Source organism: Panthera uncia (genome assembly GCF_023721935.1).
Source record: "Panthera uncia isolate 11264 chromosome B3 unlocalized genomic scaffold, Puncia_PCG_1.0 HiC_scaffold_1, whole genome shotgun sequence".
NCBI lineage: Eukaryota > Metazoa > Chordata > Mammalia > Carnivora > Felidae > Panthera > Panthera uncia.
In genome coordinates, this window is record NW_026057582.1 from 97,523,351 (window position 1) to 97,544,393 (window position 21,043).

Below are 21,043 nucleotides of genomic sequence, written 5' to 3' on the forward strand. Positions count from 1 at the left end.
TAGCCTTATGACATTTCTGTAATAATAAGATTTGAAAGTCAGAATTACTCTTTGATCCATGGTTGCAGGTGAGCAAGCATGAGAACAACACTAATGTCATTGCACATCTCCATCAGAGCTCTTGGATGACCAGGTTCATTGTCAGTGAGCAATAATATTTTGAAAGGAATCTTTTTTTCTAAGAAGCAGGTCTCAACAGTGGGCTCAAAATATTCAGTAAACTGTGTAACCATGTAAACCATATTAACAGGTAGGCTGTCATCCAGACTTTGTCCCATTTACAGAGCACTGACAGAGCATATTTAGCATAACTTTTTTTAATATTTTTTTAATGTTTATTTTTTTTTGAGAGAGAGAGAGAGACAAAGCATAAGCAGGGTAGGGGCAGAGAGATAGAGGGAGACACAGAATCCAAAGCAGGTTCCAGGCTCTGAGCCATCAGCACAAAGATCAATCTGGGGCTCCAACCCATAAACCACAACACAAGATCGTGATCTGTGCTAAAGTCGGATGCTTAACCAACTAAGCCACCTAGGTGCCCCTATTTAGCGTAATTCTTAAGGGCCCTGTGATTTTAATAATGGCAAGTGAGCATTGGCTTCAACTGGAAGTCACTAGCTGCATTAGCCCCTAACAAGAGACTTGGCCTGTTCTGTGTAAAGCTTTGAAGTTGGGCATTGACTTTTCCTCTCCAGGTATGTAAGTCCTAGATGGCAACATCTTCTGATAGAAGCCTGTTTCATCTCCATTGAAAATTTGTTGCTTAGTGTAAACACCTTCATTAATTATCTTAGCTAGATCTTCTGGATAACTTTCTGCAGCTTCTATATCAGGACTTGTTGCTTCACCTTGCACTTTTATATTACAGAGGTGGCTTCTTTCCTTAAACTTTATGAACCAACTTCTGCTAACTTCATACTTTTCGTTTGCATCCTCCTCAAGTCTCTCAGCCTTCATAGAATTGAGGTGAGTTAGGGCTTTGCTTTGGATTATGCAGTATTGTAGCTGGTTTGATCTTCTGTCCAGACCACTAAAACTTTCCACCTATCAGCATTAAGGCTATTTGGCTTTCTTACCATTCATGTGTTCACTGGAGTAGCACTTCTAATTTCCTTAAGAATTTTTCCTTTGGTATTCATAGGAAATTCATGGTATTCATGGTATTCATACCTTGGCTAACTGTTTGGTACAACTGGCTTAGATTTCATCCTATCTCCACATTTGACATGCTCTCCTCACTAAGCTTAGTCATTTCTAGCTTTTGATTTGAAGTGAGAGATGTGTGACTCTTCGTTTCACTTGAACATTTAGAGGCCATTGTTGGGTTATTAATTGGCCTAACTTGAATATTGTGTCTCAAGGAATAAAGTGGCTCAAGGAGAGGGAAAGAGACAGAAGAATGACTGGTCAGTGGAGCAGTCAGAACACAGCTTTTATTGATTAAATTCACCCTCTTACATGGACACAGCTCATGGTACCCCAAGACAATTACAGTATAACCTTAAGAAATACAGTAATAATGAAGAAGTTTGAAACACTGCAAGAATTACCAAAATATGACACAGAGACACAAAGTTAGCAAATGCTGTTGGAAAAATGGTACCTGTGGACTTGCTCGACAGAAGCAACATATATATATAAAACCAGGATAATAACCTGCAATTTGTAAAACATGCAGTATCTGCAAAGTACAATAAAATGAGGTATGCCTAAACAAACATAAGGGCTAGCGTATATCACATATTTACTAGTGTCAGGCATTGTGCTAAGCACCTTACAGACATTTCATATGGTCCTTGCAGTACTCTATGACAAAAGTGTTGCCACTGCTGTTGCTGTTATTCTTCTCCATTTGACAACGGAGGAACCTGAAGCCTCAGGAATTATGTAATTTATCCAAGGTTTCATAGCTGGTAAATGGTTAAGGATAGAAGAATTGAAGTAGTAATGAGATAATGGTTCAAGTGATAGACTATGTGGGATAGTTTTCAAAGGAAGGAAATGAAACCATAATTAAACTTAGGGACTGGGGGGGGGGGGGTGGGGGGAAGGTCAAGCTATTGGATATCTTGAGGGATGCATGGGTGGCTCAGTCAGTTAAGTATCTGACTTTTGGTTCAGGTCATGATCTTGTGGTTTGTGAGTTCTAACCCCATGTTGGGCTCTCTGCTGTCAGTGCAGAGCCTGCTTCAGATCCTCTGTCCCCCTCTGTCTCTGCCCCTCCCCTGCTTGCATGCACGTGCACTCACCCTCAAAATTAAGCATTTAAAAACAAAAAGATACATGAGGAGGCTGGCTGGCTCAAGGCAGTTAAGCGTCCAACTTCAGCTCAGGTCACTATCTCACAGTTTGTGAGTTCAAGCCCCACATCAGGCTCTGTGTTGACAGCTCAGAGCCTGGAGCCTGCTTCAGGAAGGGCCTGGCCCTTCCTCTGCTTGCACTCTGTATCTCAAAAATAAGTAAACATTAAAAAAAATTGTTTTTAAACAAAAAGATACTGGATATCTTGAGACAAAAAAAAAAGTGCAGTAAGTAGTAAAGAAGTTATGGTGTTGTAAAAATAGGTCATGTCATACTACCCAAAGCTATCTACACATTCAATGCAATCCCAATCAAAATTGCACCAGCATTCTTCTCGAAACTAGAACAAGCAATCCTAAAATTCATATGGAACCACAAAAGGCCCCGAATAGCCAAAGTAATTTTGAAGAAGAAGACCAAAGCAGGAGGCATCACAATCCCAGACTTTAGCCTCTACTACAAAGCTGTCATCATCAAGACAGCATGGTATTGGCACAAAAACAGACACATAGACCAATGGAATAGAATAGAAACCCCAGAACTAGACCCACAAAAGGATGGCCAACTCATCTTTGACAAAGCAGGAAAGAACATCCAATGGAAAAAAGACAGTCTCTTTAACAATTGGTGCTGGGAGAACTGGACAGCAACATGCAGAAGGTTGAAACTAGACCACTTTCTCACACCATTCACAAAAATAAACTCAAAATGGATAAAGGACCTGAATGTGAGACAGGAAACCATCCAAACCCTAGAGGAGAAAGCAGGAAAAGACCTCTCTGACCTTAGCCGTAGCAATCTCTTACTTGACACATCCCCAAAGGCAAGGGAATTAAAAGCAAAAGTGAACTACTGGGACCTTATGAAGATAAAAAGCTTCTGCACAGCAAAGGAAACAACCAACAAAACTAAAAGGCAACCAACAGAATGGGAAAAGATATTTGCAAATGATATATCGGACAAAGGGCTAGTATCCAAAATCTATAAAGAGCTCACCAAACTCCACACCCGAAAAACAAATAACCCAGTGAAGAAATGGGCAGAAAACATGAAGAGACACTTCTCTAAAGAAGACATCCGGATGGCCAACAGGCACATGAAAAGATGCTCAACGTCACTCCTCATCAGGGAAATACAAATCAAAACCACACTCAAATATCACCTCACGCCAGTAAGAGTGGCCAAAATGAACAAATCAGGAGACTAGAGATGCTGGAGAGGATGTGGAGAAACGGGAACCCTCTTGCACTGTTGGTGGGAATGCAAATTGGTGCAGCCACTCTGGAAAACAGTGTGGAGGTTCCTCAAAAAATTAAAAATAGACCTACCCTATGACCCAGCAGTAGCACTGCTAGGAATTTACCCAAGGGATACAGGAGTACTGATGCATAGGGACACTTGTGCCCCAATGTTCATAGCAGCACTCTCAACAATAGGCAAATTATGGAAAGAGCCTAAATGTCCATCAACTGATGAATGGATAAAGAAATTGTGGTTTATATACACAATGGAGTACTACATGGCAATGAGAAAGAATGAAATATGGCCCTTTGTAGCAACATGGATGGAACTGGAGAGTGTGATGCTAAGTGAAATAAGCCATACAGAGAAAGACAGATATCATATGGTTTCACTCTTATGTGGATCCTGAGAAACTTAACAGAAACCCATGGGGGAGGGGAAGGGAAAAAAAAAAAAAAAGGTTAGAGTGGGAGAGAGCCAAAACATAAGAGACTGTTAAAAACTGAGAAGAAACTGAGGGTTGATGGGGGGTGGGAGGGAGGGGAGGGTGGGTGATGGGTATTGAGGAGGGCACCTTTTGGGATGAGCGCTGGGTGTTGTATGGAAACCAATTTGACAATAAACTTCATATATTGAAAAAAAAATAGGTCATGTCAGAGTTGAATATTGGACTTAAAATTTCAGGAGTTAGGGGTTTCCAGTACCTACAGCATCCTTTTGGCAGTAAATTAGTTGATGGAAAGAGCACCTGGGTGGCTCAGTCAGCAGACCATCCATCTGACTCTTGATCTCAGGGTACAGAGTTCAAGCCCCACATTGGGCCTGGGCCTACCTTTAAAAAAAAAAAGTAGATTAGTTGATGGTGATAGGAGGAATCCTGGAGTCAGGAATGTTAAAAAGACATAAAAGTGGCTATGGATCAGTGTCGAAGCTCTCCAAGAGATGATTACCTCATTAAGTAGCCTGTGAAGAGGCTATGCCTACTGGTATTCAGTAGGTATTCAGAATATGTTTGAATCTGAATCCTGTGATATAGGAAGGAAATATATTACCAGGATAATAAGCCATCAGCTACCTGCAGAGGGAGCTTCTGAGTCTGGAACATAGGTAAAATAAATTACTTTGTGGAAGGAAAGTCTCATTTTAAAGTATCAGGCAGTAGGCAAGTTTAATTTCCTACTTTGATTAAAAGGCCAGAGAGAAATGATGCATAGGTATTTGGCAGGGAAAAAAACCTAATTTTTGTTCTCTCCATAAAACTTGCTAATTATACTTTTGGTGGTACTCATTGCTCTTTGGATACATTGTTTAAAAGTCAGTTTAGGGGCACATGGGTGGCTCAGTCAGTTAAACTTCGGACTTTTGATTTCGGCTCAGGTCACAGTCTCAGCTTCATGAGATTGAGCCCTGCATCAGGCTCTGCACTGACATTGTAGAGCCTGCTTAAGTTTTTTCTCTCCCTCTCTTTCTGCCCCATCCCTGCTCGCATGCATGCTTGCACATTCTCTCTCAAAATAAATAAATAAATATTAAAATAAATAAGTAATAAAAGTCAATTTATTCTTCGGGCGCCTGGGTAGCTCAGTTGGCTGAGTGTCCAGGTCATGATCTCGTAGTTCACGAGTCTCACAGTTTGTGACTTTGAGTCCCACATTGGACTCGCTGCTTTCAGTGCCAAAGCTATCAGCACAGAACCTACTTTGGATCTTCTGTCCCCCTCTCTCTGTGCCCCTCAGTTGCTTGCGCGTGCGCGCTCTCTCCCTCTCTCTCTCTCAAAAATAAACATTTTTTTAAAAGTCAGTTTATCCTTTTGCAAACTGATTTCAGAAGAAAAGAGTATATTAAATAATGGCTAGAGATTAGACACCATCTCAGGGGGGAAAAATGAAAAAAGAGGTGACCACAGCCTGGGCATTACATGATTATAAGATATTGTTGTCAATTGTAGGGTCTGTATAACAAGAAGTGAATAATGGTAGAATAAGTAAAGCAGGAGCAGCAGAATACTGGAAGTTAAGTGAAGCTGGGTGAAAGGTATAGGAAGGTTCATTATATTGGAGGGTTTTTTCTATTTTTGTTTATATTTGAAAATTCCCAAAATAAAAAGCTTAACTTTTTGAAGATGTTCCAGTATAGGATGTTTCAGTTCAAAAAGTATTTCATACCTAACTATATGCCTACTACTGTATTGTATTTTATGTTATTCTTAATTGTATTTTTCAAAATACAAGGGACTGGGAAGAGAAGGTACTCATTTACTGGCATTAAAGGGAAAAGGAGTGACTTCTTAGTATCAACTCTGCTGAAAATCTTAGGACTCCATAATACCATTTCCACAAAAGCAAAAGAGAAATGATACTTCTTTATCTCCTGTTCTTTTAATGTGGGTTAGCACCTCACAGAGCAGGTTCCTTTTTATTCACACAAAAAATAAATAAATAAAATAAAAGGTTCAAAGGCACACTGGTAGCTTTGCAGGAAGACTTAAGAGAACCCTATTTAACAAGGAAGTTTCTAACTTCAGACACTCAAAAAAACTCACTTAGGAAGAAGATGGGCTTAGAGTATGCTCACTGCTGACCTCTTGAGAGTCTGCTTTCAAGAAATCCCTTATAGCATTTGGAAGTAGGCACTCTCTTTATGGAAGCCTATAAAAACCTAAAAGAAAGTCATTCTTTTTGCATATTTATAATTACTTAAATACTGGGTGTATTAAAATTGTTTTTAATGGTTTTCATTATAGTTTTCTTTTTATTCCCCAAAGTCTTCCTTTGTTGATCTCTATCCCATATTTTCTTCCTACTCAATAATCTTTTCATTGGCTGATGTAGGATTTGAGAGAAAAGTTCAGACAAAAATTAGTGAAAATGATACATTAAGATGGTAAAATTTCCCTCTGTTACTGATAATTAAAGGAGATTGGGAAACTCAAACTGCTAAGATTACCATGTTTTACTAATTTAATAGTACATAGGTAGTTTCTTAAAGATTGGGCTGATTGCGTTGGCAGCATGTGTTTGATGGATGACTGTCATTATCTTCTCAAACCTGCCTGACACTTTAAGTATAGAAAATGATAATTAAATTTTCAAGAGACCATGTTGAGATTATAAGATTTAGGGCTTGTAAAAGAACAAGCATAACAGTTGGCTAGTGGTGGTTGGTATGTTTTTATTGACCTGGGGGAAGGAATAGAAACATCTCAGGTTTTCTTTTACTTTGTTTCCCTGTATAGTCTCCCCTCCCCCTCAATTAATGTATTGTCCAAAGTGTTGGTAATGACTTGGAACTATTCAGGTTGCACAAAGCATTTAATGAAATCTTGCCTTAGACAAAACACTAGAGAGGATCATAATTAATGTCTCATTTTCTGCCAGTTGCTATTGATTACTCATTCAAGATCCCTTTGTTCTCAGAATGATAACAACTGTAGTTTGCATCACTATCTAATGAGATTCTCAGGATAGAATTCTTTAACAACATGCTGATAATTGCTAACATATCCCTGGAATTTCAATGTAAATGAATTTGCATCATAATACAATTATTTCACAATATCTGTATTTTCCAAATTCAAAATTTATTAGTCTGTTTTTTTAATTATTTGTAAAAAATTAACAGAAGACTGATATAATATTAAAGCCCTACGTTTATATTTTGCCCTGAGTACCCCTTTACCCTCTGAGTTTTTTATTTGATCATGAGTGGCTTCTTTGTCACTCTCCACTTCCCTGTCTTAATCTCGGAAACCTTAAGTGAGTGGACTTACAGCTAAACTGTATTGTGGTATTTCTCAGTTAAAAAAACAATTACAAATATGGTAATACTATACTGATTCTGCTCTCAGAACGATTTTGTTTCTTCATCCCTCAGTGACAAAGGAAATACGTGGTACCGTTTAAAGAATTCAACTGAGAAATTTTAATAGTTTATGTTCTCTGTTTTATCATGATTGCGTTCTATACTTTTTTATTGTTTTAATTAGTACACTCTCCTCCCAAGAAGACAAACCTGAGAACAGCTGCTTGCCTTTATATATTAAAACTGCGTACCATTTCAGGACTGTAATATAGACATAAAATTAAAGAATTCTGTAAAATGTACACAGCAGAGGTTCCATGAGTCCATATTAAATATTAAACATTTTTTACAGTGTGCAACTATAACATACTTTGTATCTTATTTTTCTAGAAAACAAATCAGTAATGAATTAGTGCTTCAAAGTTTTAGTCATAAAATGAGGCTAACAATTTTTGATATAGTGTTAATTAATTTAACCTTATTAATTAATAAGTCCTTATTTAATCTGAAGTTATAAATGTATATGAAATTATATTTTAGTACATTGTTTGGGCCAAGCCATTTAATGGTTAAAAGCAGTTCTGAGGAAGTAAGTTTATGTTTATCAAGATTTCAGACACTTTCCCTTTTAAGGGTAAAGAATATCCAAATTACTGCATTGTGGTTCTGAATCCTCTGGGCTGCTAAACCCCACCATTTTTATATAGGATATTCTTCTGATTTCCTATGAAATCACATTTAGAGTACCTTCCGAGATACTTAAGAAGTTACATTAATAAATGATGTTGGTCAAACTCACTACTTTATTCCTCTCCTTTACTTTTTGGTCACCATGAAGACTTACACTGAATAGTCTTTTCAATTTAACATTTTAGAGTCAGGGTTTCTTGGCATGTGAAGAGGGAGAAAGAATATATATATATATATAATATATAATACATATATATAATATATAATATATATATAATATATATTACATATATGTATTATATATTATATATGTATTATATATTATATATATAATATAATATATATAACATATATGTGCGTGTGTGTGTGTGTGTGTGTATCTACATATATTACATGTATTATACATAGGGTACTAAAATTCCACATAAAGAAATGGGAGTTTTTATTTATAGGCTAGAGGTTTGTCATACATAATTTAAAATGAAACTTTACTGTAGTTTTTTGTACAATAATCTAGGCTGTATTAGTGTTTCTGGGATGAACCTTAATTGATTATTCTTCAGTAATTAGATACATTTTTCACAGTTGAGGTTTTAGATGACTATTAAAAAGATTATTTTCTAAGACTGTGTTAAGAAATGTAGTGCTCTGTCATTTCGGAAAACTAATTCTGCCTTGAATAACATGGCTTGGCAGAATAAAACTGCTTTGCCTAGTTCTGTATCCTCTGGGATTGTGTATTCTTTTTGCTTGTACCTTCAGGACAAGATCAGTGGCAATCAATAATGCTTCTCGTTAGTTTTTAAGCAGGCAGGAAAATCAATAATATGAACTGATACATAATTTTATTTTAAGAGAAATAAACTAGTTTATTATTTGTGCTTTAGTGTTACCAAAATATTTGAAGAATCAAAGAAAAGAAAAATACTTTATAAGTGATATAATATCAAAATATTAGGCTCATATAGTTTAGCCCTTGATTTTTTTTTTAATCACTTTCCATTAGATTCATGGGTATTATTTCCTAGATTGCCAAGTCCTCATGGAGAAAACATTGTCTTAAACTTCTTTTGTATTTCTTGTAGTACTGAACAATTCATTTTAATTAATAGGATAAAATATTCTGTGTTCTTAAAAAGAAACAATTTCTCCTACATATAGATCAAGATACAAATTGAACAGGGAAAAATGGTTATTTCTATGATTAAGACAACTAAGTGAAGAACATCTTCTATGGGTTTTTTTTTTTAGCATTAATATTCACTGTGGAACAAGAATACAGACTATTTGCTAACTGTATCTCCATATTTACCTATACTAAGGAGAAAGGTTTATTAACGTTATTGGTAAAAGTAAACTTTTCTCCTAAAAAATTTTATTCTTCTTCCTTTCTTCCATGCATGTGTACAGAATCTACCAGTATGTATTCTATAGATAATACAGCTTTAGGATTATAATCCACAAAGTCATTTACAGGTCACTTAAATGTTTTGAAGTTCATGGTCTTACATATGGTAATTAGGTTCCTGAACTATTGTAGAAGTCTTCTTCATATTGAAGAAGGAAACTCTTAAGCAGACATAGATTCAAATTAGGGTTGTACTACTTGTTATCTGTATAACATATAATTTATATAATAAGATTGCAGTAAATATTAACTAAGATGGTACATTTGTAAGTATGCTTGTCGATCCTTGATATTTATTCTGATTTTCTCCAACTTTTTATTTTGAAAAATTACAAACTCACAGAAAAGGTACAAGAATAATAAAGTGAATATTTATGCGCTCTTAATGAAATTTCATCAGTATTTCACCACATTTGTGCGTACACATTCCTTTTCTTTCACTTAGTATGTGTATGTGTTTGTATCCTACACATGAGTTTATACACACAAATACACATCTGCTGAATCATTTTCAGAATAAGTTGGCATTTTTCTATTTATTCTTGATTTAGATTAATACAGTTTGAATCTGTCACACTCCTTTTTGGATTTAGCCTTTAATTGTCAACCCTCTCTCTAGGGGCCTGTCCATTCTCTTTCCAATTTCTAACATCCAATAGCCTTTGGGAGTTGTAATTCAGCTTAGATGCAGGGCAAACAAGGTCTTCTTACTTAGGATAAAGAGTTTGTGCCCAGAAAACAGAATATGAAATGTCATTCACCTTATTTTCATTCTTTCATGGAATGAAAAAAGTAAAGTGGAAGGAAGGATATAAAATTTTCCCTTTTTGCAGATGGTATGATCTTATATATACAGAATCCACCGTAAAGCTATTTGAGCTAATAAACAAATCTACTATAGTTGCAAGATTCAAGATCAAAAACTAGTTGTACTTCTGTACACTAATAATCAACAAACCAAAAATAAAATTAAGCCACCAACTCCATTTAGCATCCAAAAGAATAAAATACCTAGGAATAGGGGCTCCTGGGTGGCTCATTGGGTTTAGCATCTGACCCTTGATTTTGGCTCACAGTTCAAGCCGAACAGTTCAGCTCACAGTTCATGAGTTCAAGCCCCACACTTTCTCTCTCTCAAATAAACTTCTTATAAAGCTACCTAGGAATAAATTTAACTACAAAGTGTCAGACATATATACTGGAAACTACAAAGCATTGCTAAAAGAAATTACAGAAGACCGAAATTACAGATTCAGTGTTCATCAGTCAGAAAACTTAATGTTGTTAAGATGGCAAAACTCCCCAAAGCAATCTTCAGATTCAGTGCAGCCCCTATCACAATTCCAGTGGCATCTTTTTGCAGAAATGGAAAAGTTGATCCTGAAATTTTCTGTATAATTTCAAAGAACCCCAAATAGTGAAAACAGTATTAAAAAAGAAGAATAAAGTTAGAGTACACACACTTTTCATTTTCAAAACTTACTACAAAGCTACAGTATAGAACTGGTACAAGGTGGACATACAGACAAATGAGATAGAATTGAGAGTCCAGAAATAAACCCAAATATCTATAAGCAATTGATTTTCAGCAAAGGATGCCAAGACCACTGAATAAGGAAATATTACTTTTTTCAACAGATGGTACTAACACAACTGGATATCCACATTCAAAAGAATGAAGTTGGACCTCTACCTTCTACCAACCATATACAAAAATTAACCCAAAATGGATCAGTGATCTAGGTGTGAGCTGAAACTATATACTCTTAGAAAAAAATATAGGGTTAAATCTTCACTATCTTGAATTTGGCATTAGATTCTTAGATGTGACGTCAAAAGCATGACAAAAGAAAAAAATTAAGATAAATTAAACTTCATCAAAATTAAAAACTTGGACATTAAGAGGTAAAAAGACAGCCTACAAAATGGGACATGCAAATCATGTGTCTGGTAGGTGTCTAGTATTCAAAACATAATGTATAAGAACTCTTTTCTTTTAATGTTTATTTATTTTGAGAGAGAGAGCACACGTGCATGAGCAGGGGAGGGAAAAAGAGAATTCCAAGCAGGTTCTGCACTGTCAGCACAGACCCCAACACGGGGCTTGATCTCACGAACTGTGAGATCATGACCTGAGCCAAAATCAAGAGTTGCTTGCTTAACTGAGCCACCCAGGTGCCCCGGTGTATAAGAACTCTTACAATATAACAGTAGGAACACAACCCAATTTAAAAATGGTCAAAGGGCTTGAATAGATGTTTTTCTAAAGAAGACAATACAAAGGGCCATCAGGCCCATGAAGAGATACCCAACATCATTAATCATTCGGGAAATGGTAGTCAAAACCACAATAAGATACTAGTCCATACTAGTATGGCTACAATTAAAAACAAAAAACTAGTAAGAAGTGTTGATAAGGATGTGATTGGAATCCTCATACATTGCTGGTGGGAATGTAAAATGGCCCAGCCATTGTGGAAAACAGTTTGCCAGTTCCTCAAAGAGTTAAAGATAGAATTGCCATATGACTCAGCATTTCCACTCCTAAATATTACCCAAAAGAATTGAAAACAAGTATTCAAATAAATGCCCATACACACATGTTCATAGCAACACTATTCACAGTAGTCCAAAGCGAGAAACAACCAATGTGTCCCATTAGTGAATAAATGAATAAACAAATTATAGTATGTCTATACAATGGAATATTATTCAGCCCTACAAAGGAATGAAATACTGATACAAACTACAACGTGGATACACTTCAAAAACGTGTGAAGTGAGAGAAGCCAGACACAAAAGGTCACATATGATTCCAGTTATATGAAATACTCAGAATAGGGAAATTCATAGAGACAGCAGATTAGTGGTTGCAGAGGCTAGAGGAATGGAAGTAACTGTTTAATGGGTACAGGGTTTCCTTTGGAGGTGATAAAAATGTTCTGGAACTAGATGGTGATGGTCATATAATGAATATACCAGATATCACTAGTTGGAAACTTTGCAGTGGTTATCTTTATGTTATATGAATTTGTGCCTTTTTAAAGCTGAAACACAAGTTATTTAAAATCATTAAATAGCGTGATAAACTGAAAAGAGAGTTTTTCTTGATTATTAGAATAGAGGCAGAAACTGGGCTACTGATGACTTCTATTACAAAGTTCTACTGATTCTTTCTGACCAGAGCGGAGGTTTATTTGTTAGTACCTTTCTGATATTCATGAGTATGGTCATGGCAGGTATTAAATATGGGGTAGGAGAGTAGTATATGTATCAGAGGAATCAATAGCCCTTTTCACATGAGAGCATCCGCTCAACTGTATCCAGCACCTTTTCCAGTTGAAATCTTTTCCCCTCAGCTACCAGAAGGCTTGGAACCAAATTCTGCCAAGTTAACTTCATTTGCTTTATGATAGGGTCACTGGTTTAGTAGGTCAGGGCTGCTGAATCTCTGGGTTTCAGTGAAGCACTTGATAAAGTTTCATGCCATTGTAGCATACCTTAGGGATCTCCTCGGGCTTGTCATCCTCATGTCTTCTTTTGGTCCCATTTTTTATGCCCCAGTACTAAAAAGGCTAGCAAATGCATTGGTTAACAGACTCAGAATCTAAAACAGATAGAAATGATAAAATATAACGAGATTAATTTGATCAGGTAAATGTTAACTGTTGTACTTGGAACTAAAAAAAACAACTGAAAAAGGTAACCATTGGAGGGACAAGACTTAATAGCAACATATGCAATAAAGAGTAACAGCGTGTGATCACTCCTAACCTCTTAATATGAGCTAGCACAAATGGGTTGTTTAAATGTAGTGTTGAAAATGACTCTGCACTAATCAGGTCACATCTGGGGCATTGTCGTCCATTCCATTTTACAAGACACTTTGACAAACTGAAGATAAATCCAGAGGTCTTATGTCAGAGATGATGAGGATTACATTCAAACCCCCATGTCATGAAGCACAGTTGAAGGACACAGGAATGGCTTGTCCTGAAAATATTGGCAGTCTTCAAACAATGAAAACTATCCTAAAAGAAAAAAAAGAAGAAAGAACAGAATTGACTGCCTTGTATGGTCATGAAAGCATTCAAGCAAAGACTTGGTGGTCATTTTTCAGAAGTCTTCTTGATGATTAAAGGGTGAAACCACATAGTAACTAAAGTGTGTTTCAACCTTAAGATTGTTTAGATCTACATAATTACTAGGAATTAGGTAACGTGAGGATGAGGAAAGAGAGAACATGTAAGTTTATTTTTTTAATGTTTATTTTTGAAAGAGAGAGAGCAGGGGAGGTGCAGAGAGAGAGAGGGAGACAGAATCCGAAGCAGGCTTGGAGCTTTCGGCGCAGAGCTGGATGCAGGGATCAGACTCACAAACCGTGAGATCATGACCTGAGCCGAGGTTGGATGCTTAACTGACTGAGCCACTCCACACGCCCCGAGGAAATATAGGTTTAAGCCAATGTTCTAATAAACCATCGTTCAAATATTTATTAGATGCATCTAATTCAAGGCATTGTTGAAGGCATTAGCATCCTCTGAATAACCATCTGAATAACTCAGAAGTGGTGACATTTTCCCATTTGAGTTGGTATCAGTGGGAAAATAACTTGTTTCCTTGGCTTTGTTTTATAGTCTAGTCTCCTGAGACAAGATCTAGGGCTTGGAAGCCCAGCACAGCTGTCTTCTTCAGGAAAACCTGGAACACCATACTACTCGTTCTCTGCTACAAGTTCCAGGAGAAGACCACTCCATGACTCTGCAGCACTTGGTAAGCGTGCGTTGTACAACAAACCCTGTCTTAACAAATGATTTTTTTTTTTAACCCCTTAGTCTTTACTTCTGGCTGTACTTTTATTTAGAAGAAATTTGGTTTCTTAGGTATCATGTTGATAGTAGAGATTATTTGCATAAAATGATGTATCTGTTAGATACTTAATAAAAAATCAATTTAGTACTCTTGTTTGGTCACCATAAGAGGAACTAAATAGTGAAAATGGGACTGGTTTTTCCTATTATAATAAAAATGTTATGTGCTAATATTAACACCTTATTTTTTACTAAGATTGATAATAATGCTGAACAGTTTACAAAGTGGTTTTATATACTTTCTCATCTCATTAGTATAACAGACCTGCTAGTCAGTAGATGTAATACTAGATTTAACATAAACTGAGGCTCAGGAGGACACATTCATATAATTAGTAGGTGGTTTCCCCAGGATAAAATTAAGATTTTCTGACTCCACGTCCAATATTTTTTGCATATTAGTTGCTTCTACTCCCCAATTTTTTAAAAGTTGAGATAAAATCAATCATATTAAAATTCACAATTCAATGATATTTAGTACATTCATAGTGCTGTGCAGCTGTCATCTCGCTCTCCTTTCAAAACATCACCTCAATAGGAAACTCTGCACCTATTAAATTTTGAACTCTCATTTTCTTTAGCTCCCTTCTTTATGTCTTGTACATAGCCTAACCAGGCCAGTCTGTTTTGTGTTGCTGCTGCAGCAAGCCTCAGGTATACTCTTAACACCTTATCCAAGCAGTGTTTAAATGTGGGTATTTTTGGTGATTCCTACCAGGGAATCCTTTGTACAAGAAAATTGAAGTTGTACAGGCTGTTTATAATCAAAGATATGGCAGCTTTTGAAATAAATATAGCCCACTAAAAGAAACTATGCCATAGTTATTTATTCCACAAATACTTGTTGACTGCTTTCAATTCATGTATCTACCTTCTGTCAAACCTAGAGTTTTGTGCAGTAGCCCTAGTCCCTGGGTCTAGAGTATGCTTGAGGGTATAAAAGGGCAAAGATGGTCATGTTTGGAATAGAGAGCTCTGACTAGATGTGCCCCCCTCTCAGCATTATGGGTGATTTAGTATATGTATTGATGAAGTAAGCCCAGATGATTTAGACCAGTATACTGTTTGTTACTAAAGAAATGATAAATTGTAAAGCATCTTTCCTCCATCTTTATGACTTTTGTTTCCTATCAAATGAGTTAGGGTAGGAACATTCATGAGTCTAGATGTGTCAGTGTCACTCTCGAGAAATATCTTGTTAGTATGTTATGTAAGCACATACTATAACAAAAAGCACTAATATGGACCAATATACTATTACTAAAAGTTCAGGAAGCTAAGCAACTGAGCTGAGGCTCGGTACCCAGGGAGGCCCACTCATTTCCTATATGAATAACATTTATCATTATTATCATTCCATTCTTCATTGTTACTTCTCACTCAGCCACTCTTTCTTGGCGTTGCAGTTATTCCTAAAATCTCAGAGTTGAAAGGACTTCAGAGGTCATCTACACCCACCTCAGCATCTTCTCAAGCTAGTTAGATGCTTTAGGAAATCAACATTTTGCAAAACAGCATCTAGCTATTTAATTTATAAACACTTTGCCACAGAATTTAATATAAACTAATCATAACGGCTAAAATTTATTGTCACTGTCTGTTACACACTGTCCTGAACATCTTTCACGTATTATCTTTATTACAATAACTCTAAAAGGTGGTATTCCCTTTTCACATCTTAGCAGCTGAAGCTCAAAGAGGGTAAAAGTAACTTGCCCACGTTCACATAGCTGCTGTATGGTGCAGCTGAAATTTGAATCCAGCCAGCTTACTCTCTTAACTGTTACAGTTTGCAACCCCTCAGAAGTGAACTATGAATCCCGAACTCATGATTTTAAATACGACATTATACAAGTAATTGTGTAGTGACAGCCAATGGTGAGATAAAAATATAAAAGAAAAATTTATATTCACATTGGAAGAAAAAACTGTCCTAAACTAAATAGCAACATCTTCTGGTGGTAATTAATCCAAAATAGATTGATGAGCTCCCCACTGACAGGAGCGGTTCAGTTGACTCTCTCGGCATGGAGTATGAGTTTTGCTCAAGGGATGCTGTTTTTATTAGTTGTAAAGAGTTGGGTTCTAGAAAAGCCTCACAAAGAACAAAAAAATTTGCTTCTAAGTTTTATAAATACAGAGTGTGCCAGATGTTGTTTATCTTTGGCACTTTTGTTTCAAGGAAATATAGGCTGCCTCTTGGTGTAGGGACTTAGATGGTAATGAATGCTTTCCCCCCCTTTGTATTGTATAAATTTTTTCCACATGCTACACATGCTTATAAAGTTGCTTTCTTAGCTTTGCAGCTTCCTGGAATAGTCACTGTAAAGATTCCCAGCCCTAATTTAAATGAATTTCATTCTTTCTTAAACAACCGTGTGTCTTATTATGTCGTATCATTTATGACCCAGGAAAATATCATGCATGTTTAATTCTCATTTTTACAGTTTGCAAAAATAGTATACTTTACATCAGCCTTGTTAATAGTGAACGCTTCTGAAAAATCCTGAGTTTCATCCATTATTTGTGTAAGATTGGAAAACTGTACTTACCACCTTTTTTTACAGTAAATAAGATGGACAAGTTTTAAATCTTAAGTTTTACAGATGAGTAAAATCGAAATACCAAGTGAGGCTGGTTGGGTATCTGAAAATACTCATTTTCTAATTTATATCAATAAATTATTTAAGTCTTATAAAGAAACATCCATCCAAGATAAATGACACAATAATCAGTGCTGAATTTGAAGTTTCAACCACACACTGTGGGGTTTTTTTTTAATGCTTATTTATTTTTGAGAGGGAAGGGGAGAGAGAAACAGTGCAAGCAGGGGAGGGGCTGAGAGAGAGGGAGACACAGAATCTGAATCAGACTCCAGGCTCAGCGCTGTCAGTGCAGAGTTGGACCTGGGGCTCAAACTCACAAACTGCAAGATCATGACCTGAGCCAAAGTCGGAGGCTTAACCCACTGGGCCACCCAGGGGCTGCAACCACACATTGTCAAACAGTGGATATTCTTACAGAATCCTGGATGACATTGTATATGACAGTGCCTGTATGTAATAGTTTATGTAGCATTTCTCTGACATAATTTCAACCATAATTTTTCATTTATTAAATTTTATTTCAAATTTTTAACATAGTTGTAGCATAGCATTAACTTTCAGGCTGTTGACTATGCTTTTAAACCTAACTCTTAATGTGTTGTGGATACTAAATTTGTTAAACAGTTTTACTATTAAAGTGACCTGTTATACCAGATGCCCCTCTGCAAATGACAGTGCCTAGTGTGGAGCCTGGCACCTAAATGGGTACCTAAGAAATGTTAATTCCCTTCCCTCACACATGCTTATTGGTTTGTTATTTTCTTTCCTGTTTTGCTTTGTTTGCTTTCATCTTCCTAAGCTTATGGGATATGTGTTTCAGAATATATCACTTCATTAGGAGAATTGTTTTGCCCAGGAACCAGTTAGAAAGAATGAAGCCCTCATCTTTATATTCCCTTGCTTATTCCTAAATATTGGAAAGCCAGAAAAGCGCTAGAAGGGAAAACTCTTTCCTATTCACCTGAAGTCTGATGTTTTCTAATATAAATGCTGATGAAATACATTGTTTTCCATATGCAGATCCTTTGCAAGCAAAGAAAGTCAGAAAGGTGCCTCCTGGTTTGCCTTCTTCAGTAAGTACCCATTTTTTTGACTTTGTGGTAAACAACTGATTTCAGCTATTCAGTATTTGCTGGCTGTAAGGATTATTTGATTGGTGTCAGCAGGCACACTTCGCATAGTAACTGTTCACTGTTCAACAGAATCATTGATTGAGATAAATCCACATTTAATGTTAGGTTTTTAGATTTCTCTGCAGTAATTTGTAGCTTACTCATATGCTGTTACTCCATGTCCCTGTCATTTGAATTCCCCTCTTGGGAAGAGGACTGGGCCGGTAGCTGTCAAAGAAGATCTCCTGTACAGGTCTTTTGATGTTTAATTAGTCATTATGTTGCTGAACAGGAGGACAGACAGAGATTAATAGCTGAGAATCTTAGAAATTTACATTTGTAATAATCCCAGTGGAGCTAAAGACATTAAGATTCGGAGGACATGTTCGGCTCAGCTTGCCTCAGTAGGACTGAAGTTATTAATATGCATAAATCACCGAGTCAGATGTTCATTGTGAAGCCCTTGTGGATTTTAAAGCCTTCATTAAGCCTTTCCTAACTTCAGCCTAGCATCAGGAAAGCTTTCAAGCAACTAGTTTGTTGATCCCTCTTTGCTCAAAACATGTATCCTTTGAGAATAAAGAGCTTGCATGAAGGAGGTTGGAAAGGTTTGGTGAACAGTCATTAATGGCCGTGATAATCTAATACTGTAGGGGTGTTTGTGCTATTAAATATATTTTATTCTTCTAAAGAGTGAAAGTATTTGTAAATGAACCTACATCATAAATCCACCTACATTTAAAAATCTCTGGTGTGAGAAGGGAAATCTTTTTCCTCTCTCCCTTTGCTTTGAACAAATGGGGAGTGGGGCTTTTGGACTGAGGCCCCATGCCTTGTAGGGTACATCTCTTTGTTGTGTAAATGGATGTTGGGCTTTTATTTGGCAGTACTTAACACATGGGCGCAGGTGCTGCTGGATGAGTCACAGCTCATCGAAGTATACACTGAATGGAATATCCGGCTTGGCAAGTAGTAATCTAGAAGGAGCAGCATGGGTCTGAGCTTTATTTTTTATTAAGGCTGAAGTAGAGATATCATCTTTTTGGTTGTTTGCCTTCCTTCTTTCCTGTGTTCTTCCCCCTGCCTTCTCTTCCGTGTGATACATGAAAACTCAGATTTGAAATCCTCTTTGAAACTCAGTTCCAGATGGACTGAGTTTTATGCAGCCTAGGGCAGCTGTGCTCTGAACCTGCAGCCTACCTGGAAGGTTGGATTGCAGCTGCAGGCATTCTTAAAAGCTTTTGCTTGCATAAGCACTTGGGCCCACTAGAGGCTGAATAGCTGCTTGATAAACAAAATGAACACAATGCCTCAAATCATTATTCCCGAAGACAGGAATTTTTTTTCAACAACAGCTAAAAATAGTTGGGCAATTTACATTTTAACAGTTGTATGCTGTGGAGGGGTAGGTGGTTCAACAGTATAACAGATGATTTCTGCTAGATTAACAGAAATCATATTTAAAACTGACAGAACTGCTAAAACATGTAACTGTGCAATTTTCTTGTAATTTATTGGCATAATTCTATGAAAGTAATAAAAATTAAATTACATATTAATATTTACCAGGACTACACAGGTGAAAAAAAATACAAGGTTTGGAAATGAAAAATTCATCTCATTTCTTCTTAGCCTAACACTGATATTAAGAAACAGTATATTTTCAGTGTTTCATAGTTTTTTCATGTTTAAAACAAAAGGGCAAACTAGAGCAGTCTGGAAAAAGAATAGACACTGGAGGTAACGGGAATTCCTTCCAGTCCTAATCATAACAGCGGTCACTACTTGGAGGTAGTTCTCTGTATTGTTTCATGTGTCAGGACCAGCCACAGAGAAGGGGAAAGCCACTGAATTCTGAACTGTAATTTCTTTGAGAACCATTAGAAAATTTTACAAGCCAGGCCTAAGTATGTAGTGTGTTACCAATTACCTTACTCAGGATTTATTAGATATTTGTACAGAACAGAATAGAATTCAGTGTTTTCAATTCTATATTTAATATCAGCATCAAATACACACTACTCAGAAACCATGATGAAAATAGTATTTAAACATTTTGAATGTCATTAAGCATATATAAAGAATAAATGCATTTTAATTAATGAAAGTATATTTTAAATTAAATGCTATGTTGAAATCTTAAGTTTTTTAAAGAGAATTTTTTTTTTAACTTTAAAAATAGATACCTTGGGGCTCAGTCGGTTGAGCACTCGACTTCGGCTCAGGTCATGATCTCACGATTCTGAGTTCAGGCCCCATGTCAAGCTCTGTGCTGACAGCTCAGAGCCTGGAACCTGCTTCAGATTCTGTGTCTGCCTCTCTCTTCTGCCCCTCCCCTGCTCACATACTGTCTCTCTCTCTGTCTCTCTCACTCAAAAATAAATAAACATTTAAAAAAAATTTTTTAAGATACTTTGATAAATATTCCCAAAATAATAAACTTTTGGGAATACTTATGGTTACACTATTTACCTTTTCGGTATCTAAAGAAAATGGGAATTTAAAGTTACAGTTTTCTATTGGAATCCTTTTATTGAAATAAATGTAATTTATAGACCTTAATGTACATTGTAAAAAGGTATAAAAATGAAAGTGGACTGTGTATATTTTATTTCATGATCATTTGAATATTATACTTACTAAACCAAACTAGAAACTTGACAGTAACATCTCAGATTTCACAGTTTGCTGTTTATCCAAAATATCTTTAATCATCTTTAAAATACATGTTACCTTTTTACTAAAGAAACAGTAGAAGAGCTAGGTTAATATTGTACTGCTCATACTGCTGCAGAAAACCAGAGGCAGCGTTACTTAACATGCAAAACATTAATAATCTATACAGTTGACCACAGAGCATTGGCCTTTTCTTTTTGTGAACCATGATACAATTTTAGGTTTCATAAGCACAAACCTCAGCTCTTGTATTCCTCTCTGCATAACAACTGAATGGTAATTCCTGTCTGTGGATTAAGATCCAGTAAGTGTTTGTTGGCAACATTAAAGCAGCAT

The 21,043-nt window shown here is 36.3% G+C and overlaps 1 protein-coding gene across 3 annotated transcripts in view; it reads left to right on the forward strand.

Moving 5' to 3' along the window:
* The window catches only part of TCF12 (transcription factor 12), a 374,877-nt gene that overhangs the window by 275,666 nt on the left and 78,168 nt on the right, over positions 1 to 21,043 (forward strand). For all 3 annotated transcript variants that reach the window (XM_049613680.1, XM_049613681.1, XM_049613682.1), the window contains 2 exons: positions 14,080 to 14,215; positions 17,940 to 17,992. In XM_049613680.1, coding sequence (XP_049469637.1) covers positions 14,080 to 14,215; positions 17,940 to 17,992 — 189 coding nt within the window. The remainder of the gene's footprint in view (positions 1 to 14,079; positions 14,216 to 17,939; positions 17,993 to 21,043) is intronic.